Source organism: Electrona antarctica (genome assembly GCF_951216825.1).
Source record: "Electrona antarctica genome assembly, chromosome: 10".
NCBI classification, from domain to species: domain Eukaryota; kingdom Metazoa; phylum Chordata; class Actinopteri; order Myctophiformes; family Myctophidae; genus Electrona; species Electrona antarctica.
In genome coordinates this window covers 12,028,856-12,054,287 of record NC_136791.1, presented here as the reverse complement: position 1 = coordinate 12,054,287, position 25,432 = coordinate 12,028,856, and the positions used below count along the sequence as shown (strand labels likewise).

The following is a 25,432-nucleotide window of genomic DNA, read 5'->3' as shown; positions in this document are numbered from 1 at the left end:
ATGCTGGGTGCCAGCTACTGGGGGATACTGGGAGATGCATAGCTTTGATGGATACTATCCATTGGATAGATTGAGTAAAGATTCTGTGTGGGACGGGATGGGGAGTTATTTTGTTGTGACTCAGTCAACAGGTGTGTTTAATATGAATCAAATGTACTATAGACTGCTTTTCTTGTAGTGGCACCAATTTCATCACATTGTGGCCCATATAGTCAGCTCTTCACATAAGGCTGTAATTACTTCTGTAGACTACAGAATTGCTTTTGTTTCTAAAGAGTGGTAAAGCCAATTGCTTTAACATTTGGAAGAGCTTTTACGACACATTCCCATTCTACATCTGCCCCTGATTGTTCATTACAATGTTTTTAAAGGGATTGTCTGGTCTGGTACAAATGGCATAAAGAAGGCTTAATTGTTTAATGAATTTAATGAGTTGTAAAAGTCCCTTTCTGGAGAGTTGTTAAAAAGTAAGTCATATGAAGTGTCTTTATGTGTGGTGGTTCATTCTGAGCAGAGGTGGAATATAATTGGTGCACTCCCTGCTTTGCATGCCTACTGCAACATGAGCACACAATGATTTATATAATGCTACACTTTGTGTTTCTTGATGAAAAAGATGTTCAGATCAATAGTGGGCATATAGGTTAAGCCTTGAATAGCTAATGTAGCAAGCAGAAGTATGCTTTTAAGTACACTTAAATTAATTGTATGAGTGATGCTCTTAGACAAAGTCAAGGAAATATCTGTGATCCACCAGGAGTTCTCATTATCATCCCTTTATATAACGGGACACTAGCTGCCTTCAGGTTCCTCTGCATTCCATTGAACATTGATCAGATCACAATCTCAGTTTATTATATGTACAGTGCGGCCTCGACACCTGCTGAGCTGCAGCGTTGTTGCCTCAGCTCCTCCGGCTGTATTGTTATGGGAGGGAGAGGGAGAGAGAGAGAGAGAGAGAAAAACGGAGAGTTCTACTCATTGTTGCCGTTGTTAAAGTGACTCCCAGCCCTCCCTGACAGTCATGGCGTTGTGTGCCATGGTACTTGGAGGAGGAAGAAAAGGGCCATTGTTAAGACAACACTTACATTGTGTACAGTACATCAAGGCACAATTTTTTATTTGCATATTCTTGCGAATCACTGTTGTCACTCGATCACTGTTTAGGTTTCAGGGTGGGGGAGTCGTCTTAAGGAACTGAGCTTGGCTGAAATCACACCGCATAATGCTCTCCTGGTGAGAGAGAGACGAACAATGAAAAACAGAAAAAGTGTTAATTTGATATTCATAATTTCCTGGAAGGAGGAAATTACTCTGCACCATTGGACCATTCCGGATGACGCCCTTTTTTTACATTCCTAAATCATCACTGTGTGACTGACTGACTAATACCCTGAAATATGTCAAAACTGACATGGATATGCTGGAATTTTGTGATATACAGACTCACCTTGTGGAGAAGTGAATCAGAACTCAGGCATTTTGATATTGAAGTAAAGAAAGTAGTAACATATGTCAGGGGGCACATTATCTTCTCCCTGGTCATCTGACCTGACCAGACAGACCACAGGGCCCCTTTATCTAATGAAGTTGTTGGTTATATTAATGGCCAAGGGTTTTAATTTAATGAAGCTTGTAATGCTACCAGTCTAGAGGCAAATATTAGCTTCAGGGCTTGCACAGTGTCAAGTTGAAAACAGTTCTAGGAAAAAGTCTGTTTTTAATATATTTTGGAGTAGAGTAAACTACAAGCTGTCGGGGGAAATTAGCCCGAAGGAGCCTTCTTGACTTGAGTTACAGCGCTCCTGCACATTCTTGCCTTATCGCAATGTTGTCTGATAGGAGAGGCCGGGGTCGCAGGCCCCGTTAGCTTGCATTGATAGACGGGGAGTCTGGGAAGCGTCCATGGGTCTGACAACGCCATGGTCAGGGAAGAGATGGAAACAGACAATCTCAGCTGAGCAATGTATGGGACTTGCGAGGTATGCTGCTTCTCCAGGCGTTTTCAGGGATGAGTGAGAGATGGAGGACAGGGGGACAGGGAGAAGGTGTATGGTGGTATGTTACACCTCATCAGACAGGACATCTGGTCTGTGTCACCTGAGATGCTCTGGCACCTTGGGGCACAAGCAAATGATGCTACTTTGTTTTGGAAGCCCTGTTGATTGCTGGTTCTAAGACTCAATGTGTATGAATGGTCTACATCTACAATCTCAGTTTGGGGGTTATTATTGTATTATATCACTTGTGAAGCTTGTCATAAAATTGCTTCTTATTTTATCATAGAAGTTAAAGTTAACCACATGAACTCTAGCATCCCTATTTTGGGGTGGAGAGATTTGGTGTTGAAATAAGAAGGTTTCAACCTGGGGTACTCAGGCAAACTAATCGAAGGGTTTTAAATCGTTACCAGACAAATGGTGGTTAATCCCTTAGTATTTCCACCACCACACGAGTTCCACTTGTTCTGGTGGCCAGCTTGCAGCCTTGCACTAGCTAGCATACCATAGTACAGTACAGTAGGACTAGTGGCCAGTAGTCTTCACCAGCGAAAACCCCAAACTTCTAACAGGGAGCTGACATACCAATAATCCCCTTTGGCCGTAAAAATAGCCAACATGTTGTGGCCTGTTTTTGACCTTTCCACTCAGGAACCGAGGGGCCAACTAAGCTAACAGTTTAGCCCCAGGGCTTATGCTTGCCTTGGCTCCAGGACTCGCGGACGTCCCTAAACCTGCCTTTTGCTTTAGAGATGGGTATTAGGCAGCAGTACACACCTGCTGCAGGAGTTAAAACCTATATTCATAAACTCTATGAAGACATCCAGGAGTACAGTACCACCTACTTATTGTCACGTACAACACCTTGGCCTGTTCAGGAGAATGATTTAGATGCTGTTCAGTGTGCACACACACACACACACATGCACCTGCATGCACACACGCACGCATGTGCGCACACGAGAGGAGGGGATATGCATACCCTACCCGTTAGCCTCTGGCAGTCCCCTGGCACAGGTGCTGTTTTCCCTCTGTGAGGGAGTGACAGCCTTCCAGGCAGCTTAGGCCTTTGTTCTTTCAGTGGACCAGGGCTCAAAGCATCTGGGAGGGCAACAGGGCAATCCACCGACTTTACTAAAACTCCCCATTCTTGAAATCACTGAGCTGCCCGCTTTCCAGGGGGAAAAGTATTTGGCTCACTTGAATGGTGACATTAGCAGTGTCTGGAATGTGAAATTAATATTATGGGAAATGGCTGAGCGTTTTTTTTTTTTTACAGACAGACCTGAAGCTTAGGATGAGTCGTTGGGGGGTGGCGGGGGGTTGGGTGGGTTGGGGGTGGACCATTGGTAATTATATGTTGTGGGTTTTAGTCAGACAGAGACTGGAAATAGGCTGACTCAGCCAGCGCAGACAATTACACAGGACAGGATATCTGTTTGTGTTGTTTGGTGCGGATGATGACAGTGACGAGTCTGACGACACCTGTGCAGTTGTTGCCGATGGCGTGGAAGTGACTGCGGGGAATTAAGGGATTGTATCACAATGGCAGAATGTCAGATTACACAGCTGGGTTGACAAGGTGATTGCAGTGTGTAATTAAAGTCAACCCCGTCTCCTTATTGTCTACCTGTGATGCACAGGAAAAGACTGTCACAGAATACGTTTGTGGAAACAGTTTTGGAAAGTACTCAAGTTCTGTACTCAAGTTTTTTCATACTTGAACTACTCCACTACATCTCAGAGGTTCAAGGTTCAATGTTGTACTTTATTGTTCCATCTTGTGTACAGGTACATAAGAGGCATATATTGTACTTTTTACAATTATTTGACAGCTTTAGTTACAAGTTGCTTACATTATTAAAACAAACCATACATTAACCACTTACTTACACTTTTTTCGCTTCCGATCCGATCCGATCCTGATACCTCAATTTCTGTGTTAGCCGATACCGAATACCGATACCAGTGTTTTGATCTCATGTTTATAGCTATCTAGCTATATATCTCGTGTTGTGTTGTGACTCCTCACTCATATGTGCACTTGCAGTTTGGGCAATGTCCCAACATTTCATTTACCTGCCATAGTGTCAACCCCTTATCCCTGTGTCGGAACGGTGGGTAGACTGGCATATTCGCCGATACCGATATGACCCCGATATGACAAAAAAGGGCCGATCCGATACTTTTCCCGATACCGATACAGTATCGGGACATATCTAACTGTAAGTAAAAGACACTGCGTAGCCTACGTCTTCCTGCAGTGTGTGGAAGAATTGAGGAGGTAGCAATGGAATGAAGAGATCAACTTGAGTTTATTCCTCCAAGGAACATTCTGCTGTCATTTTGCCCTTAATTAATTACAGGGTGTTCAGATTCTATTCTATCTTTTTTTCCCCTCTTCCACACATTCTTGGTGTTGAACAGAAATTCTTGGGGTGTGTTGTCACTGAAAATCAGATCAGTTTGCTTTTAAAACCCATTTTGGACTGAGGCTGATTCTAAAAACGCCCTCTAAATCCTGACCTAAGGTTTCTGAAAAACTCAAAACCCAAACTAAATTGTGAATACTGTACAGATTCAGAACCCCAAAAGGGGTTCCCGTCCAGAAGGGTAGGGTTACAAAAAGGGGTTCCCGCCTATAATGGGTTAACAATAATGATAATCTTAATCAGGAGAAGAAGACTAATCAATCCAATGATGGAAGATTTTCCCAACCACCATATGATTGATTCATTATGAATAATAGAACTATGGAATGGAATATGTGTACTGTCCGGAATGAGGCAAACTAAATGAAACAGAATACACCTACAGTACTGTACATCACTGTAACTGCTGGGTGACAAATAATTTAGTTTAGAGTGTGGTAAGAAATGATTTATGATTTATAGAGAAAGAAAGAAAGAAATAAACAAACAAACTCCCCATCCATTTCATATCCGTTTAAGATAGCCGTGAGTGACCTACATTCTGTTGTTTGTATGTCCCATCATAGTCCTGGCAAGGTACTTTACAATATATTACATTATTGAGATTCCAGGCTGCGTGGTGCTTGGCGAGGTCCTGTTTGATCTCTCCCGTGAGGGCAGCCAGGTCTACAGGTTGTTAAATGAAAAATCCATGGGGATTTAGAATGCAGATTGACTTTTGTTCGTGAACAATGACCTGATGAAAGCATGCCACCAACAACCATCAAACGTACTCTTTGTCCTAGTGTTTGGGGCCTTGGCACTTTGACGATGCGTCTCACTTTTCTGCAAAAGTATGCTTGCTGACTTTAATTGACTGACCTACAAGCATCGATGGAAGAAGTACTTAAGTAGAAGTAGCAATACCACAATGTAGAAATACTCTGTTACAAGTAAGGCCTACGTTCAAAATGCTCATGTAAAGTAAAAGTTCAGTACTTGAGTTACTTTTCACCACTACCTTCAAGCACACTGGCCGACAGCGTTCTCAATTACTGGTATTGTGGAGAAACAACTATGCGTTCACTGCAAATTGGCAAACATATAAGGGACATATAATGCATGGCTAGCCATGCATTATCCCGCTTATTACACGGCTACTTAATACATACATTAATACATTGATTAATAAATGAATAAAGTGCTCTCCCCATGCATTCGGCCTGGTGGAGACAACAAGGTATTTCCTTGCTTACGGTAATTAAAGTATTCCAGTGTCGCGCTGGCTGTCTGCCCAGCTACAGCACAGCCGGAAAACAAGGAAGTGCAGTTGATCAAATAGAATACATTTTTGGGTACTACATCGTCTATTTCTCGCTTCAAATGTTTTCAAAAACATTTTTGAGAGCAATATTTAGCTGTAAATGACTGTGTGTGTGTTTACATGGCTGTCATGTTGGATGCAGCAGTAAATCAAGCGGGCGCATCAGGTGCTCTAAGGCTTTGATTAGACAGCGGTCTGTTATAGAGCAGAGCGGTGTGTTATCCAGAAATAACACAGCGGGGCAGCGGTGGCCGAACGGTTTGCGGAGCGGTCTTGTTATCGGAAGGTCGCCAGTTCGTATCCCCAGACCGGCACGTTAAAATTACCACCGCTGAAGTGCCCTTGAGCAAGGCATTGAACCCCTACCATGAAATGTTCTATGAGCAGGGTCTAGCTGTAAACAAGTTCGTCGAGCTTAGTCCATTCACCCTGGGTAAACAAAGAACTTTGCTTTGCTTACCACTGAATTCAGCGATTGACCAATCAGAATCAAGCATTCAACCAAGCCGTGTAATCAAATCTGATAATGCATACTAACGTCATTCACCACAATGTTAAAATGACCTATGTTTATAGACTGAATACCTGCAGGTGTCTTCAAACTTTAAATTGACAATTTAATTTAGGTTCAATTTGAACCGTTCAAAGGAACACATTGTATATTGTATTTGTCTACTATAATACTGCCATCCTTGACAGCATGTATTTGTATAGCATTATGTTTAAATTCCACCGCTAACTACTGTATATATGTGGCAGACATTGTACAGTGGGCTATCAGTCCTGCTCTTGAACCCTCCTTATTTTATCACCAGTCACTGGGTGATACACAACACTTCTCATTAGCCCAGCACTGATAACACATGACTAACCGCAGACGGACTTGATGCAGACAATTATGTGTGCCATACAGTTGAAGAGGGTGGACATGGGCTTTAAGGCTTCACACCTCTCCTTTGGGCTTACAGTCTTATCAGGGTGCCTTTCTGTTACAAATGTGTTTAAATTAGTTCTTCACATTCACAGCACAGTATCCTTGTAGCCTGGCTTATGCTTGGCATTTTGTTCTACGTGCTCTATCGCTTTGTACCTCATCGTTGGAAAGTACTTTCTGAAGTTGTTCATGTTTTGAGAGTGGAATAATGAAGAGTGGCAAATGGCAATGGACAGTGTATACTTATATAACTTGGGATATATAGCTAGACCTATTTGTATTTTGCATTTCACTACTATTGTTTGGATGTGGGCAGGCTCTATTCAGAGAAGTTAGTTACATCATTCTTTGGCTTTTAGTGCTGTTAAGAGGTATTTCTCAAGAGGCAGTGAAGAATGACTTGGGTTACCTCAAGAATAAACACACAATGAGCTTGCTCATTCACTGCCTGCTGTGAGGTAATCGCTGTAAACAATGGTTGATTTGGCGGTGGTTGTGTTTTTTTGTCTACCCCAATGCTCACCATAAACTAAAGCATACATAGCTGAAAGCAACAGATTTCTGCATTCAGTGCAAACAGGAAATGGGTTCTCTAGCCTCTGCTGAAAAATATTTTAGCTGTGAGAAGCATTAAATCGAGTTAATCCGTTGTGATGTATTCCACATGTACAGTACTGCAGCATCAGACGCATAGGACTGATGATGATGATGAGACAAATGTATGTCACACAGCAATACAGTGAGTCACACTGTACTCACACAGTGTGTGGTACCTCACCACATGCAATTAGTTTAAATGAAAACCAATTAGTGGTGTTGTCTAATAAAATCAACACAGAGATGCATATTTACAGTGGCACCTCACAGTGGCCAGACTTCATTTGAAAATAAATATGTGCGCAGCATCGTCTCCATATGGAAATAAAGCAACAGGGATGTAACTCAAAGTACAACCATATAACAAATAAACACACCTGTTACAGTAAATTGTCTCCAAAAAGTCTGTTGTGGTCTAAAAGTGTTAAACGGATGTATTTGTAGATTATCCTGCGACATGAGTTCTACACCAGTATGCAATTTAATCTTTTCCTAGCATAGTTGGAAAAGTGCAGTTTGTGTCGAAACTCCTTTGAAGTGTGTTGTGGCCACAGTGCTACCTTGAACCACTCTGGGAAAACACTGTCCGTGCTTGGAATGGGATAAGACTCGATCCAGACCCCAACCCGTTATTTCCCAACCAGACCCCACAGTCCTATCATTATTTTGGCAGAGGTGTTAAGGCCTATCCAACAACACTGTTATCACAGCAGGGATTGTTTTTGTGTCCGACCCAGTGGGAAAACATGGCCGCACCTCTGTTTTGTTATTGACTTTGAAATCAAATCAAGAGATTCTGATTGATGAGAACTAAAACAGTATGTAATCCTATATCCTAAAGATGTCCGTCGCTACAGTTTGCTGCTTTGAAATGTAATGTAATATTATTTGCTTCAGGTATTTCGCCACAGGATATTATTACTGAATCAAAACCGCCCATCCATTCAAAGCTGTGTAGTTTATTGAACCCGGTGAGGTCATTTCCTGCCAATCAGAGGACAGTGGGGCTATCCTGAGAGTTTCTGTTAATTAACTTCTCCAACAAATCATTCATCATTTACTGTGTGCCAACTCCCCTCATAATCACAACATCCGCCTGCCTCAGTGCCTCATTTAAACTACAAGGAATATATTCTACCCAGAGTGTTTACACATACACAAATCCCCCAACCACAACTCCTTCTCCTGCTGTTGCTTTCCAGGGCCCAACTAGCAATAATCCAAATACTCTCTCATCCCATTCAAATTCCCACAACATGATTTCCAGAACATTCCCTGCAAAAAGAACTCTCCTTTCTAAAGTTCCCCTCAACAGAGGATGAAAGTGCAGGACTTATAACTTCAAAGACATTTTTTTTAATCTCAAATTTGGCTTGGCGCGATCTCCGATTCAACCAGCAGGAAGTCGCCAAACCTCCTCTATTGTTGAGGTGTGATCAAACGGACTGGGGTTACCTTATTCCAGAAGAGCTATGTTTATTAGTATGCCCCATTAGACTTAAATAAATAATACGTCGTTGTTTAATCAGAACCCCAGGATTTTTCCCAGGGAAAATTTTCTTTTCTTGAACTTCGAAAAGTTTGGAAAAGGAAAGAATGAATATTTGATTGACAGGGAGCCTATCAGATTGCCTGCAGCGAGTAAGAGGAGAGGACACATATGACTGCTCCCTCTAATGGTATTAACTGGAGCTCTAGATCAAAGGACAGTCAGGTATTATTGGGGACACTGACAGTTAGTGTGTGTCCTGCCGTATATTTGTGCCCCCGAGGCAAAGAATGCAGGATTGTTATAGCCTTAAGTGTAAATCCTCAGGTTTCAGCAGTGGATACTTGGCTGACTCTGGACTCTAGATGTACAGTTGGGTGCCACCGATATTGTCCCTTATCATTTGACCCATTTAGGCCTGACCTCAAAATTTATAAAAATTCCTTCTAAATCCTCCAGTTTTCTGAAATAAATATTTTCACGATTTTTCAAAAATAGCAGACCTACAAGCTCGTAGCGCGCCACTCGGTGGCGCGCTATGAGCTTGTAGATCTGCTATTTTTCAATAGCTAAATTATAACAATGTTTAAAACACCAAAAGGGGTTCCCGCCCAAAATGGGTTAACTGTCCTTTTGCGCAGATCACGCAAACCTCAGCAAAAAGAAAAGGACAATATCGATGGCCTCCAACTGTAGATGTATATTTTTCTAGTACACCAGTGTCACTTATGGTCAAAAGAATTGGACAAACATGCAACCGTGAATCCGTTGGAAGAGGCACACGATCAGCCCCCTCATAAAACAGGCTAGGGCATGTTTAATGTCCCTGAACTGTTACAGTTCATTGTTTTGTTCTCAACATATCTTTTACGGGCTAACATGCTTATAATGACAGTGATGATGATACTGAATGCCATGGGAAGATTCTGTGACATGGCAAAATTAATTTTGGCTCAAACACAGGTATTTCGAGGTCTTTCATTTCATTGTGGATAATTCAAGGAAACTTGAGATACTTGAGTCGAAACTGTGCAAACTGACAACCCATGTAATGTATGCAATAGGGTGTACATGTAAGTACATTTCTGTTTTCTCTCTCTGCTCTTCACAGGGAAAGGGGACATGGTGCTGGACAGTGAGGTCGTGCTTACCAAAATGAAACTCTTCAACAACGTTCATGAGAAGCTCCTGATGTTGGATGACTCTGTGTCTACGATCTCCACCGTGTCGGCCTGTGAGCAGGACATCTCAGAACCCACCAAAGCCTCCGAGCCTTTGATGGAAACCAGCAGGGACTACCTGGCAGCCATGTTCTCGGACTCCCAGCTGCCTCGGCTGTACAAGTTTGAGTCGGAGGACTCTGGGGTGGAACTTCCCAGTGGAGCTAACTCTCCCTCAACGCCAACAGGCTCTGAGCAGAGTTTCGTGGTTCACAGTCGAGAGTCCTCCTGCGACTCCTGCCACTTGAACAATGGTGACATGATACCCGACACACTACACACACACCAACAGGACTCTGACACTGCAGAGACGGGGAACTCGAATGATAATCCTCCATGTACGACGTCTGACGCTCAGGACGGTGCGCTTGTCAAGTCAGTGGAACCCTGCTCCCCTGAGAGGGTAGAACTGCACATAGCCGAGGGTGAGGCCCAGTACAGAGCTTTGGGAGACACCACTGAAACAAATATAGAGAACTCGGAACAGGTTGAGGAAAATAATAATTTGACTGAACGGGCTTGCTCGGAGCACAGCAGGCCTAGCAGCCGATGCTCAGTGGGGGCCTCTGATGACTCGACGGGAGCTGGGTTTGAGGAGCAGCCCCTGAGAAAAAGCACCACCAGTGACAGCCTGGAGGAATACATGGAGGAATGCTGCAGAATCAGTGAGGTGAGAACTGTTTGTCTTAACATGTTTACTCAAAATGCTTGCTTGCAAATAGCTCTGGTCCATAGCCTTCTACTGCTTCTACCATTCTGCCCTGCAGTATAAGGCTATGGGACTTTCAGTTTTAAATCTCAAATCGAAATCAGACCAGCCTCTCCTCTTTAGCGTATTTTAAAAGAACGTTTTTGCTACTCACCAAAACAAAGGGTTGTGTCATTAGAAAGCCTACTTTCCTTAGTGGACGCACTCTGAGCCCCCCACCACACGTATAAACGGTACTTTTTGGCCAGAAAGGGATTTTTTTTCACCGGAGGAAAAATATTCTCTATGAGGCAGTTCTCTGGGCAATATCGGTAGAGGGCGCATTGGAGTAACTAAAAGTATTTTTTTCCCGGTGGAAACAAAATCACTTTTTGGCCAAAAGGTACCGTTTATATGTGTGGTGGGGGGCTCAGAGTGCGTCCACTAAGGAAAGTAGGCTTTCTATTGACACAACCCGTCTTTGTATTGGTGAGTAGGTCAAACGTTCGTGAGATTTCCACTAAAGAGGAGAGGCTGGTCTGATTTCGATTTGAGATTTAAAACCGAAAGTCCCATAGCCTTATACTGCAGGGCAGAATCGTAGAAGCAGTAGAAGGCTATGGACCAGAGCTAGCTTGCAAATATGCAGATGCTTCCCATGTCTTATTTACACACTTATGTAACAGCCCATAAAAAAATTAGGGCCTGTTTGGAGGGACTTCTAAAACTTTCAGTCTGCTTAAATCACTGATGTGGTTCTTTTGTACTGTGAATTGTTTTTTATTTATTTATTTTATTTGATCTCACTTACCATAAATGGTAAGATAAATCAGATACTTCAAAGTGATAATTAAAAAAATGCGATTCGCCCAGATCATGATGCAGATCTTCAAATGGATACAAAGACATTTAAACCGCTTATAAACTATTGCTAATTGCTCCACGTCGTCACACAGGACGTCACAGTGTTATTGTATCACAGTGCTTAGTTACAATGTTGTTGCCCAAGGGCAATTGGATAGGGCTATTCGGATTTCCTACAAAGTGGCAGGGACTTGACTTGAGGAAAGCCCTTTTGGGTGAACAGCAAAGATATTTTAGGACCTCTGTCATTATCTATAATTACCAACTCTTCCCAGCTTATGTCACCAGCTAATTATCTCATTGCTAGCAAAATAAGATTATGGGAGTCGATGTATTCCCCGCAGTTTATTTCAGGGTATGATTACAAGCAAAGAGCCTGAAATAATTGGATATTTTCTTCAGTATTGCCACCTCAGAACAAAATGCTTTAAACCAAACCAGGCGTCCCTATTTTGGACTTGTAATTTATTTTTCCAAATTTCTCGTTACTTTTGCGGGACACTGTCGAACGATGTATAATATAAAATTGTATAAAATGTGGCTTAATTTGAGACGAGTTATATTATCAGTCTCAGACCTGCTGCTTGTTCCCAGAGGGCATGACAATAAAGCGACTGTACTCATTCATGCCGGCAGTAGCAGCATGTTCCCTAATCAAAGCTTGATAGTAAAAGACCCGTGATTTTCATTCATCTCATGGGGTGAAAATATAGACATCTGGCTTCTTCATGTCTGAACTGGAAAAAGAAACAGTGGGTTCTAAGAGAAGTGCACCTGACAGCTGTACGGGTTGTCATAATCACCTGTTTGATGTCCTGAAAGCATCACCCTCACGCCTCAGTTAAGTCTTTCGTTACAGAGAACTGTTAGCATATGAATTTGATACAGACTTTTTTTGTTTTTCACCATATGAATACCTGCTGTTGTTTTAGACTGTGGTGGGATTTATCAGCTTTTTATGATGGAAATCATGCTAACAAAAGGCTTGTCCTCCTTTAATGCATATAAAAATATAACTACATTATTTGGAACTGGAACAAAGTAGAATTTATTTTGGCATAATGTTGTATGCTTTATAGTATTTAAGATAGGAGAGTGTAGAGAGACTAAAAAACAAGGGCAAAGGGAGTGGGTGTGATATATTACAATCTTGCTTGGGTCGTCAGGACACACAAGAAGCACATGATTGGTGGCGCACTAACTGGCTGCGCCTCCACACCCCCAGATTGTCGATGATTAATTTCCTTTTAACCAAAAATGAACCTTTTCATTGTTGAGTAGAAAGTGGTGTTCTTCTTGTGATGACCTTGATGACCTTTCAGCGATTTCTCAGAGCACCGATAATGAAATTACATGATCATATCCTAAACAATGAAAAAAATAAAAAATGTTTGACAAAGAGAGAGCTTGATAGTTCTAGCATAACGTACACTTCCCTTCAGTACCATGCCATTGAATAAGAAGGGGGTTAAATTCCCTAACCTAGCCCTACTGTACTTCAAAGCAGATATCTAGATATCTCAACACATCCTCTCCATCTCTCCCCTTGAAGACCTTTCACAACAACGTTGCGTTCAAAGAGACCCCACCGAAGACATAGCTTTCATCCTTGCCGACGGATCGGGTGAACCAAAACACGAGAATCTGCTACATGTGGGCAGAGGAGGAAAGGTGGAGAGGGCATGCGTTACAGTGCGAGGTCGCTTTCCCCTGCACCCGCATGTCATGCAGCACCTGTTCATCTGTGCTGAGTGACTGTGAAGATTGCTGTGGCGATATTGTCGCCGACCAGCGGCCCCTCTCTCATCTGCGCCCTGCCTGCTCTCCAAGCCCAAATCTTGGCGGCCTACCTAGACGCATCAAACAGGTGTCAAATAGCTCAAATTACTCGCATATTTACCCAGATAAAGGCCCTTTTATAGATGTCTGGGGCCTCTGTGAGGGAACTGCGAGCAGTGGCGTTTTTTAGGGGGCCCACCTCAGCCTTCTTTAGGGGTACATTGCTGACAGGCAGGTAGCCGTCCGTTATAGTCACTTGTCACCACAGCTAATAATGTAATTCCTTTGCCTGCTAAAATGAATCTCAGTGGTCCAAGGAAGAAGGAACCTTTTTTAAGCGAACATCAAGGGCTTTTCCCCTTCACTTCATTCCATCTATTTTTTTCTTTCCATATTTCTCTGCAGTTTTTATGAGCAAGATGAACACACAGTAGTGACCTTGCTTTGGCAGTTACTTAGTTGCCTGTCAAACAAAATATGTTGCCTTAACAACAAAACACAGCCTGGCCGCATAAAATATGATGATGGCTCAGAGATGGAGCTGTACGGCACATAGCAGATGTATTTCTAACGTCAGGAAAATAGCGCGGATCATATGGACTTGTTTAGCCCTCCATGTGATCTGCAGCGTCTGTATCCGCATTTGGGAAACCACTGGGTATTCAAAGCATACTTCCCTCATCAGTGCAGTGTGAAATATGGTCCAATTAAAAAACAAAGCCTGGATATTCTTTTGAAATTGTGATTGTGACTTGTTTTGAATTCCTCAGCAGTAACGTATGAACATGCACAGCGCTGGTGTGCGAGCCTCATGATGGGGTTCACTCCTTACACTCGTAGTGGTGCAACTGTTATAGGTGCGTAATTTGACCTTCATAGTAGGCATCCATGTGGTCTAATATTCAAATACTATTATTACACTGCACGTTATGAGCAGATATCACGCGAGGTGTCAGATGTGAGCAACTGAAATGGGTAACTGAATGTGCTTCTACGTTGTTTCACGCTTCCCTCAAATAAATCAGTAGATAAGTCTCTTTCCGTCAAATCAGAAAGAAAACAAATCATCACAAAAAAGCACACCCGTGCATGTAGTGTGCTCCCCATTGGTTGCTTTCAAAGATCGACTGTAGAGAAAGCGAGTGCAAGCGCACTATCTTCACTCGCCAGATTGTATATAGAGAAAATAAATAAAAACAGAGCCTGGCTAGGAGAACGTGTGTACGAGTACTGCACGTACCTTTCTCTCTATCTATGTGCGCACCCCACATCTGGTGCTTCATTCCTTTCCAACACTGTCATGTTTAGGAAAGTATTTTGGATGCAGAAGGTGCTGGAAACATCTAGAAGCAATGGCCAAAGGAGGCCGTAGTTTTCCATAGTGATTTTGGCTATCATTTGCCTTATCATTCTTATATTTATTTGATATGATGGAGAATAAATTAAAAGAGAAAACCATGGCGACACAGCGAAGGAATTCGCAACTGTTTTTGATTTATCCCCAGTTGCTGGAAGAAGAAAGAAAAAGCATTCTCACAAAATAAATCTTTATAGCTTGCTCATTGAAAAACATCTTTCTTTTACAATATCGCATTCCAAGTGGTTATAAATTTAACAGCGACAAAGAAGAATGCTTGAAGACTGTGTAAGTACTAAGTGGGACTCAGAGGCACCCACTTCCTCGTCACCCAGGTCATTCCCACGTTTAACACATTGTTGTCCTTTCACTCACAGTGACAGCGGAAATTCAGAGGAAGGGAAACGGGGCGTGTGGATGTTAGTGTTTTTTTTGGCGTGTGCATCATTCAAAATGGGTTTTTGCACGCGAAAAGGGGGCATTCCCGGACCCCCAAGACTCTCTTCCACGATCTGGCCCTGTCGTCGTGCCCACAGGGGTCTCTAAGGGGCCTTGGGTGAACTGATAAGATCGGCCCACCCCACCCAATCACCATCACCATCTCTGCCAGGAAGGCCACTAATAACTAACGGCCAGTGGCCTCTCGTGACTAACTACCCCGAAGAACATCTGTCATCTCCTGGAAGGAGGAATACCCGTTTATCTCAATTATGCTGCCCATAAACTACATTAGCCTACTGTTTACAGTGTCTGTTCTGTGTCTGTACAGTGTCTGTACTGTCCACCTGTTTGATCAGTTACCAAATCCAACTTGGAGATGGTCAATTGAGGAGCACTCTTTTATTCCTAAATTACGAATTTTAACATCATTTTTCCAGGCCATAAATGCCCATTTCTTTTTAGCCTTAGAGTGGAAAAAAGAGAGCGTATCATGTACAGTTGCAAAACGGGTCAATTTTATAGTATAGAGGCTTTAAGTGATTATATTTACTGTGAGCAACATTTGTCTCAAGCTCCAATGAAACTGAAAAAATACACAATAAACACCTCAGTGTTCATTTATCCATTAATTTAAATTTAAATGTAACATTTGTACCGTCTGAGTTAAATTAGTACTCTCAGGCTACAGGTTATTACAGGTAATATCAAATACAGAAACTGCTGCGTGAAAGAAAGATAAGAGGCGATAAAAATGTCAAGGTGGGAAATGGATCCCGGTCAAGCGTGTGATGTGGTATCTTCTTTCTCCGTCAGAGGAAATGAGTGATGTCAGACCGCCATGCTGTTGTGGCTGCTGTCCTATTGTTTGTCCAGCCTGTCCACCAGAGTGCCAGCTCCCTCACTGGAGTTTCACAGCCAGTGGCACGGGAAAGGGCTGCTGGAAGGGGGGAAGGAGGGTGCGAGACCCCGACTTGAGCTCACATCCTGCTTTTGTTGGGACACTTTTTGGAATGTTGATGATTGTGTAAATATTTGCTCAAAATTTCCTTTTTTGTATTTCTGAAAAAGATGAACATCTGCACCTTCCGGGCAAGCCATGGCACGCCACTACACCCCAGAGCAAATACATTAATGAAGAAAAACCTTAAATTAATTCTCAGCAACACATTTGACGTTAAACAGAAAGTGACTTTCACTGCCTGCCCACCCCTAAAGACACTTTAAACTTTTCCTTTACCTTGTTATGATTTATCATGGACGTCGTAACCAAGTCTTTCCAAGAAGATATTGCAGACTATCTTTTCTAAATCTAACCTGACTGCAATAACATTCCTCTCAATGGCAACATATCATATGTTATCCTGTAAGTGAAGCTACCCATAGATCCTATGACATTTGTTTGTGTAAAATATCTCAATTTCTACCATGGGAACGTGGAGAACATACTCCCCGACAATTAATCAGAAAGACCACAAGTGAAACTGTACATAATTGATGCTGACATGTCACGATTATGTAATGAAGTCAGGATGAGGTTAATTGCTTTCATTCTTCAACCCTCTGGTCAATGTTAGCATGAAGAGAGACAGATAAGAGATTTAGCCTTAGCCTTCGGATTTTTAGCTGCGCTTCTCCATTGGTTTTCCGAAAAACGCGTCCAGTGTGCAACCACCTTAACTGTTTTTAAAAGCCATACATCATCCCAGTAAGAACAGACTAAAGCCTGATTTATACTTTGTCGTATGGCAGAGTACAACTACTTTCATCCTATACCATCCCAAGTAGGTGAAATTTCTTCAAGCACTTTAACCACTTGAGCCCTAGCGTCCCTGGGAACAAGCTCACAAATGAATGCTTGATGTAACGTTGCTCACGATGTGAGCTTGAAGTTCATCTATTTTCGCTGAAGAGATTTGGTGTAGAGGGAAAAAAGAGCACACCTAGTACAGTGCCAACTCAGATCCGTTTTACTAAGTATAGAAAAAAAGTATGGAAACAAATTTGAAAGCTCATGCTTTTAGATTTGTAGTCCATTGTACAGATCCCCAGGGAGGGGTTTCCCCAGCTAAAGGGTCGATATTTAGGACCAAATGGACCCTTACAGGTCTGTATCATTCGTGTAAATCAGGGGTTCTCAACCTTTTGAGGTGGGGACAGTTTGAGGATTAGGGATTATGGGAGAGACATTGCTATAATACCCCCATCATAGTGGATTTACAGTACCATTAACCTGTCACCAGTCTTACTCAAGCTACCTGTTTCCTTGTAAAAAGGATTACATTACCCACCAGTGACCTCTTTGCTGACAGGCAATCCAATGAATACGGTATTCAAGAGCATTAGAACCAGTCAACATTATGATAATCAGATCATTTATTTAAAGCCACACTATTTTACAAATACTACATTATTGAACTTTACGACTTCTACCAAGGACAATCAATGTGATCTTTCAATCTAATTTCTTTTGTGAAAATATCAAATGTCTTTGGTGATAAATCTGTCAGATCTGTGCACCACCCCCTCCTCTCCTGGAGAACACTGACGTCACCAAATCTGCACTGTTATGGGTTAGCTGTTAGCAAAATAGAAGGTTCGCTCCCACTCCTATGCCACTTTTCCGGCTTGTGGACTGCGGTCCCAGAGGCTAACAATGAAGTGACAATTTAAGGGCTTTTAAGACCTTTTTAATATAAAAAATAAATAAATGAAAAAAGACCATTACTGCATTCAAAGTACAAAACTTGTCAAACATTAACCAAATAAATATGACTTTAGAAAGAGGCAAACAATTATGAAAAGCAAAAATGAATCAGCCATTATATTTATGTGTGGAAACGAGTCAAACTAAATCTTCCCCAATTACATTTTTTTGGGGGCCTGGGGGTCATGGCCTGTATAGACTTCTGCTGTTTTTGATGAATACTATTTCTGTTGATCCTCCAGGTACATCAGGCTGGCTCCAACCCTCTGGGCTCAGGTCTGGGCTACCTGGAGCACATCTGCCAACTCATTGAGAAGATTGGTCAACTCCAGGAGACCAACCTACGACTGCAGAGACAGATCTGTGGCCAGGAGAAGGATGGCAGGATGACCAAGACCAAAGAGGTGTGTGTGTGCGCCATATTTTAAAATGAACATCAAACTGGGGATGTGATGACTGGGGTATAGAGGGTATGCGTGTGACATCATCATCATACCCGGAAGTTATGCGCCTACTGAGTGGCAAAAAACTATTTTCTGGCCTTGACAACCCATATATCCAAACAGAATTGCATTGCTTGATTGCATTAAATGTCTTTAAACAACATAAAATTCACTTTGTCACTCACTTTGCCACTCGATTTGCCACTCGATCTGCCATTCACTTTATGCATGCGCATACCCTCTATAGAGGTAATTAAAACACTCACCCACCACACAGTGGTCCTCCAGGTGCTCTGATAAACATAATTGGCTTTGTTTGTGGGAGGGACGCTAGTGAATGTACTTGTCACTGCACTAGGCAGCGGTGGCCGAACGGATTGCGGAGCGGTCTTGATACCGGAAGGTCGCCAGTTCGAATCAGCGGTCCGACACGTTAAAATTACCACCGCTGAAGTGCCCTTGAACAAGGCATTGAACCACTACGATGAAATGTTCTATGAGCAGGGCCTGGCTGGAAACAAGTTCTTGAGCTTAGCCCAGATACCCTGGGTAAATATAGTAATCATTTCATTTCATTTCATTTCATAGTAGCCTGAAAGTATCTGAGCTTTTCTTGGCATAGAGGGGCAAATCAAACTAGCTCTGGAAATGGACGCCGGCTGCCTGTTACTTGGTTCACCAACCTATGTTTTGTTTTTCTTTTGAAAACAAAACGCATGCGGTCCCTGAGGCTAGTGCACTAGAGAACCCTGTTAGTGTATAGGTGCCATGATGAAGTGGCTGATGACTCCATGTATATCAGAGACAGCACATGGTAGTCTACACTCTCCCAGGCAGTAGCAAGGACCACAACAAAGCACTGGGTTGAAATGTTAATTAAATAATAATGTAAAATGTGCAAAGCCGTAGGGTAGAATGAAGCTTTTGATCTTGGATTTGTTACCAGCTGTCATGCAGGTTATTCAGCATCAGCTATGTATGGCTAACCATTACATTACTCAGCCATCCTCCCGCCAATCAAAATCAGTAGTAAGGGTTGTTAGTCATACAGGATTAAAAGTGTATTTGATTAATACAACAGCTGTGTCAGCCCACTAGAGGAATGGTGGCACATATGGGCCACACATTTGGTATCAAACATAGAGATGCATATCTACACTAAGTTAATAAACTATTACCGTGTGTGTGTGTGTGTGTGTGTGCGTGTGCGTGCGTGCGTGCGCGCGCGCTTGTGTGTGTGTGTGTGTGTGTGTGTGTGCGCGCGCGCGCGAGTATATATTTTATCAATCGTTCACTCAGAAGGTCATGTATCTCTAAAATCCTATATGAGAACGAAAAATATTTTCAAGTTCATTGAATGCTCTCTGCAAATGAGGGAGTGCAGGAATGTTTATATATATATATATTTTAAAATGTATGCCTATGATTCTTAGACTGCAATCAGAACATAATTTTCCACAACTGAAATGTTAGTTGAACTTGGAGGAAAGTACAGACCCTGTCAAACGATGATTTACAATGGCCAATAAAAATAAATCTTTCTAGGAAATTAGTAGAATTCCAGTAGTAGTGTAATTAAAATATTTCAAATTCTGCACAGTTAACACTGAGTAACCTACTGTATACAATTCTATTCATTGTATGTATAGTCCACCAGTGTACCTCTCACTTTATGTTCTCAAACATAGTATATAGCTTTGCTCAGGTTGCTAGCTTCATGCTGCAAATAAAAGCGCTACTAATTTGTGTTGTTTGACAATGTATTGCTGGAATCGTCATCTATGTCAGAGTAGTGTTAATACAAGCTCATGGGAAGCATTCGACTATGTGGCTATTGAAGATAGTGTTTGTTGAATCCATTGTTCCCATACTATTAAAAGATAATGTTGAATCTTTCTTTGTGCAAATTGTTATATAATAATGTTATAAGTGTAGTCGCGTTTTAATCTGATACCATCATCTTGGACTCTGCCTTTCTCTGCATTGTGTTCTCGTCATCTGTCACTGACATTGACATTGGACACAGGGACCTGTAAAGAAGGCATGTTGTTTGCTCCTTTAAGGTCTTGGCACAATACAGGAGCGGCTCCATTCAGGGGGTTTCACATAGCCTGCTCTGAAACTAGCCTTGTCAGTTTGGGCCCGGAGGCCGGAAAAGCTTTCCAGTGGAGCAGTGGGTGAACCCAGCATGAGCTCCCGACTTCAAAGCATTCAAAGACAGGCGGAGAGCAAGAGACAGAGAAGGAGAGAGAGAGGAAAAGAAGGCTCAGTTTCATTTTATTTCTACAACTGCTTTTAACCGCTTTCAACTAAGTTTCAACATGGCATCCCTATGTAATTATAGGCATTAACAGTTTTTTTCCCCCGAAAATTGCTAATCTATTTACAAGCTCACAACATGTCGTATTACGAAGCATGGTGACTGGTGAGCTTGTAGATTGGCTATATTTCCACATGCAACACATTTTGAGAATAAGGCTTACATTTTTAAAGCAGCATTATGTAACTTTTATCTTCTACCCCAGATTTGAACCTGGTTTAAGTGCTGATACATTTTTATGCCATTGGGCTAATAGTCGGCCTGCTTGCTCGGGGGATAAATTGAATCTTGACCATCAGGTCAAAATTCGTGTCAGATCCTGTGTCTAGGTGAGACATGACCTTTGACACAATCTAAATGTCTCAATAGAAGAGCAGGGAGACAAAATCCTACCACAGTTACACTGTATTTATGTATTAACATATTTCTACCATATCGATTGGACAAACCTTTATTTGATTCATAAAATGTCCATTTTCATTGATGTTTTTGCAGTCATAATATAGGATAAGATCTAAGGAATGTGAGGTGTGTGTGTGTGTGCGTGTGCATGTGTGTGTGCGCGCGCGCGCTAGCTGCTCTTCCACCAGACCACACCGGCTGCTTCTCCCCTTTCTCCCGCTGTGACATTCTCAATGGCAAAGCCACGAGCCGAGACACGTTCATGGCACATCAAAAGGGGGACAGCGGCTCAGCTTGGACGTGTCTAAAGGTCTGTGAATAGGCCATAGTGACAGCCAGAGCTCCCCTATGTGTGTCCGCCAAACTTCATCCACCTTTCACACCGGCCCCAGAAGCACAGTTGGACACATACTCACCAGGCAGAGAGGACAGACAATAGGCAGTTTACCACCTTCAGACTAAACAACCTTGCTGACCTCTAAACTGGTAGACCACCAGGACTGAAGTTGATGCTTCACATGGCGGTGAACTGTATAAACTGACACACAATATCATGCATAGATAACATATCCTCGTCGATTTTGAGTACACTTACGAGGTCAGCATAATAATAGACATTGAAGCCCAATGTTCAAAATGAAGTAAATACTGTACATTGTAACGATGACATTGATACAGATACAAGTTTACAAAGTCAGTAATAAATATCTGGTTGTGTGCTGGTGTTCGTCTGGTCACAGCGAACCCGGGCTCCCCCAGAGTTCGTTTCGAAGTGTCCTTGAGCAAGACACTGAACCCCTAATTGCTCCTGATGTGCTGGTTGGTGCCTTGCATGGTTTCTGCCGCCATCGGTGTATGAATGTGTATGTGAATGGGTGGCACAATCTCTTTAAAGCGCCTTGGATAAAGGCGCTATATAAATGCACCATTTACCATTTACATTATTGCAACATCCCCGGATTGATTCTGGCGAACTGTGTAGCAGTTCTCTCCTTCTCCTTCTCTCCCTCTTCCCTCAGTTTCCTGTCTCTTTTGCTATCACATAACGCCCAAAATAACAAATCCTTAGAAAATTCTTGCACCCCACTGCACTCATGGATCTTCTATGTGCTTCATAAAGCGGTCTCTTCAGTCATTGAGGGACAGGAAGTATGTGGTGGAACATTCCAGAATCCCAGAATGTTTGTTGCCCCTTGACTATACAGATAATACTTCTAACAGCATAATCCTCCGCAGGGAGGTCAGGGGTCATTGGCCTAGTGTGGGTGCCCCCTCTGAGCCCCAAAAGGTTGTCCGGGGCTTTCTTCTGAGGGGATAAGCACACCGATGGGGTGGTCCATCCAATCCATAGAGGGAGTCTTGTTGATCACTATGCAACCTGCTCAGGGACTGGACCAGGGTTCCTGGCAGTGCCTGGGCTTGCCTTACAGGCACAGGCATGTCTAAAGGAGTGGTTCTCGAAGTGGGGTCCGGGGACCCCCAGGGGTCCTCGAGTGGTCTCCAGCATAATAAGTTAAAATCAGTTTAACCACTTTAACCCTACTGTATATGCTGTACTTTTTGACAAAAGTCGATCTACAAGCTCGTGGCTGCTACTTTCGAATATTTTTTAAACATTTTAACAACACAAATCTTGTATGGGGCTCGGGTGTTCCTGGCACGTAAACTTTTCAAATAGCAGCCCGCCACAGCCAAAGGATTTGGGGGTCCTTGACCGGTCTAATCGCTCTCTCTGTGTGTGTGTGTGTGTGTGTGTGTGTGTGTGTGTGTGTGTGTGTGTGTGTGTGTGTGTGTGTGTGTGTGTGTGTGTGTGTGTGTGTGTGTGTGTGTGTGTGTGTGTGTGTGTGTGTGTGTGTGTGTGTGTGTGTGTGTGTGTGTGTGTGTGTGTGTGTGTGTGTGTGTGTGTGGGCTGATGACCAAATGATGCATTGTTTTGGAATCTAGTTTTGACCTTGTGTCTATGTAGGTGAAAGGTAATTCTGGTACAGAGAGGTTACTTTTAGCAAAGGTTAGGAAATGACTTCACCTAATCAGAAGCTGTGCAGGTGGTTTGTGTACTGTACGTGCAGTGCATGTAGTACTGTACTGTACTGTACTGTACTGGAGATGTTGGTCACGTGTGTGTCCGCGCAGGTCCAAGTAGAGACGGCCAATAATCCCCCTGGGTGACATTGTAAATCTGATTCTGCACAATGGAGTAGGAAAAAACATCTTGCTCGCTGTCTTTTATCTCATCAAGCATTGCCGCTTGTGTGGTTTGAACTATTCTGGGGTTCTACGTGGAAATGACATGCTTAGTTCCCTTTGAGTCAGAATTCACAGATGTGAACTTTAATCACACCCATCTTTGCACTAAAGTGACTCAGTTAATCCTATTGTTGTTTTGTTTTTTACTTTAAATAGTATTCTAAGAGTACTAAGAAAATAGTCAGACCACGCACGCACGCACGCACGCACGCACGCGCACACACACACACACACACACACACACACACACACACACACACACACACACACACACACACACACACACACACACACACACACAGAGATAAACTCACAATTACTGTATTTTATACTAGTTTATAATTACAATACAGTATGTTACAACACAACACAAGCCCAGCACTTGCAATAACAAAACATGTAAGAAAATAATATACAAAATTAAGTTTAAAACAGTAAAGCAAAGCTCAAATATCACAGGGCCTTTAAAAAACTAAACCGGCGCTCTTATACTGCCAAGAAATGCAAGTGCATGGCGGCCCATACTACATTGCTTCTGAATTTTTACCAGATGCTTGCTTCCTCGGCCAAGTATGTAACATCGGAGGATTCTTTTTGACCCGTGAGCAAGAAACAAAACAAAGTTAAAACTTACTGCAGGGCATTTTCATTTAACAAGGTTGAGCTGCAGCCATACGGTTTTAAGTTGAGAGTGTAAAAATTGACCTGTAAGGGCAATGAATTGCTAACTTGGACAGAATTTAAATTTCGACAGTGTGAAAACACCCAGAGTGAGACGGTGCTTCAGCCAATATTCAACTCACCAACTGCCGATTTTTGTGAATAGCTGTATCTTGACCGAGTTCAACATCTGTTTCTCATGCAGATCTCTTTTAGTGGCCTTAAGAATTTATATCAACAGACCTGTGTCCCAAAAGAAGACTGCACGGTCAACCGAGGTGAGCCTCTCATGCAGTCCCAGAATGCCTTTCCCACAGTACTGATCTGTTTGCTTTGTCATTCTGTACAGGACTTCTTCCAGCAGCACTGTAGCTGTGGCGCAGCCTGCCTGGCCTTCCAGGACGTTCACAAAAGACAATCCAGGAGTGAATGTCTCTCACCCAGCGGTACCCTCTCTGACCTGTCCACCATTCCTGAGGTCACACGACATCCACTTATGTCAAGGACAAGAGGTGTGTGTTGTAACTGGTGGGACATTATATCTGCAGCAGTGTTAGTACCACTTAATAGTTAGTTAGTAGTGTAAGCCGCTGATGCCATTGCATCAAGCATATATCTCTATACAGTTAAATATGCACAGTGTCTGCTTTCCATTTTTGAGGTGATGGGTGTGGTAGAAGAAAGGTGTTCATAATAACAGTGTAAAGTTTCAAAAGTGTTCCGTGAAGTCTACTTATTCAGTCATAATTTCCGCCAGCAAGCAATTTTGGCTGATTTAGAGTTGCATAAGTGTGCTCTCATATTCCACATTGTTGCCAGCAAGGTTCGGTAGGTTGAATCCTGGTTTATAATTTAAAATATAATCTTTCTCTTCCGGGTTTACCAGGCAGTCTCTCTTCCTCATTAAACCCCATGTGTCATTGTAGCACAATGGATAGTACATTATACTCATTGTCTGGCGGCAGACATTATTATTATATAATATAATGTAAATCCTGTGGCCTCTATTGTATCTACTGTATCAGAAGGAATTGTCCTGCGAGCGCTTGAAGTATGGTATGAGAACCACTATGACATCATGCCACCCAAGGTCGATCCCATTACAACATTACAATTTCATTAGCACCTCATAACCTGCTCCAGTGGCACACGCATGCACCCCCCCCCCCCCCCACCACCACCACACCCCACACACACACACAACCACTAACGTTTTAGGGACAGTGTTTGCCCAGCGTTAAACTGAAATGAATCTGGGTGGGTTTGTTTATTAAAACAGCTTTTGCAGGGCCTTACATTTCACAACTCGACCGTAAAGCGACCCCAGTTGTGTTTTTCAGTGATGACCTTTACCACGTCATCATCGCTACACCATTCTAGCCAATGGAGGTCATTTGATCGGCAGGGTTGGCCCCCTGAAATGTTATTACTGTTGTGTTTTTTTGGAGCGGTCCACTTTGCCTGAGGAGGTGGTGGTGGCTGACAGTTTGGTGGTCCCACGAGAAAGGTGAAATTATGACTTGTATGGAACACAGGCAGAATTCCAGGCATT

The 25,432-nt window shown here is 42.6% G+C and overlaps 1 protein-coding gene across 1 annotated transcript in view; it reads left to right on the top strand.

The window, feature by feature from the left end:
* The window catches only part of LOC306931377 (uncharacterized protein), a 58,756-nt gene that overhangs the window by 24,578 nt on the left and 8,746 nt on the right, over positions 1-25,432 (top strand). Inside the window, exons 4-6 of the mRNA XM_079512755.1 lie at positions 9,867-10,645; positions 18,051-18,212; positions 24,230-24,392. Coding sequence (XP_079368881.1) covers positions 9,867-10,645; positions 18,051-18,212; positions 24,230-24,392 — 1,104 coding nt within the window. The remainder of the gene's footprint in view (positions 1-9,866; positions 10,646-18,050; positions 18,213-24,229; positions 24,393-25,432) is intronic.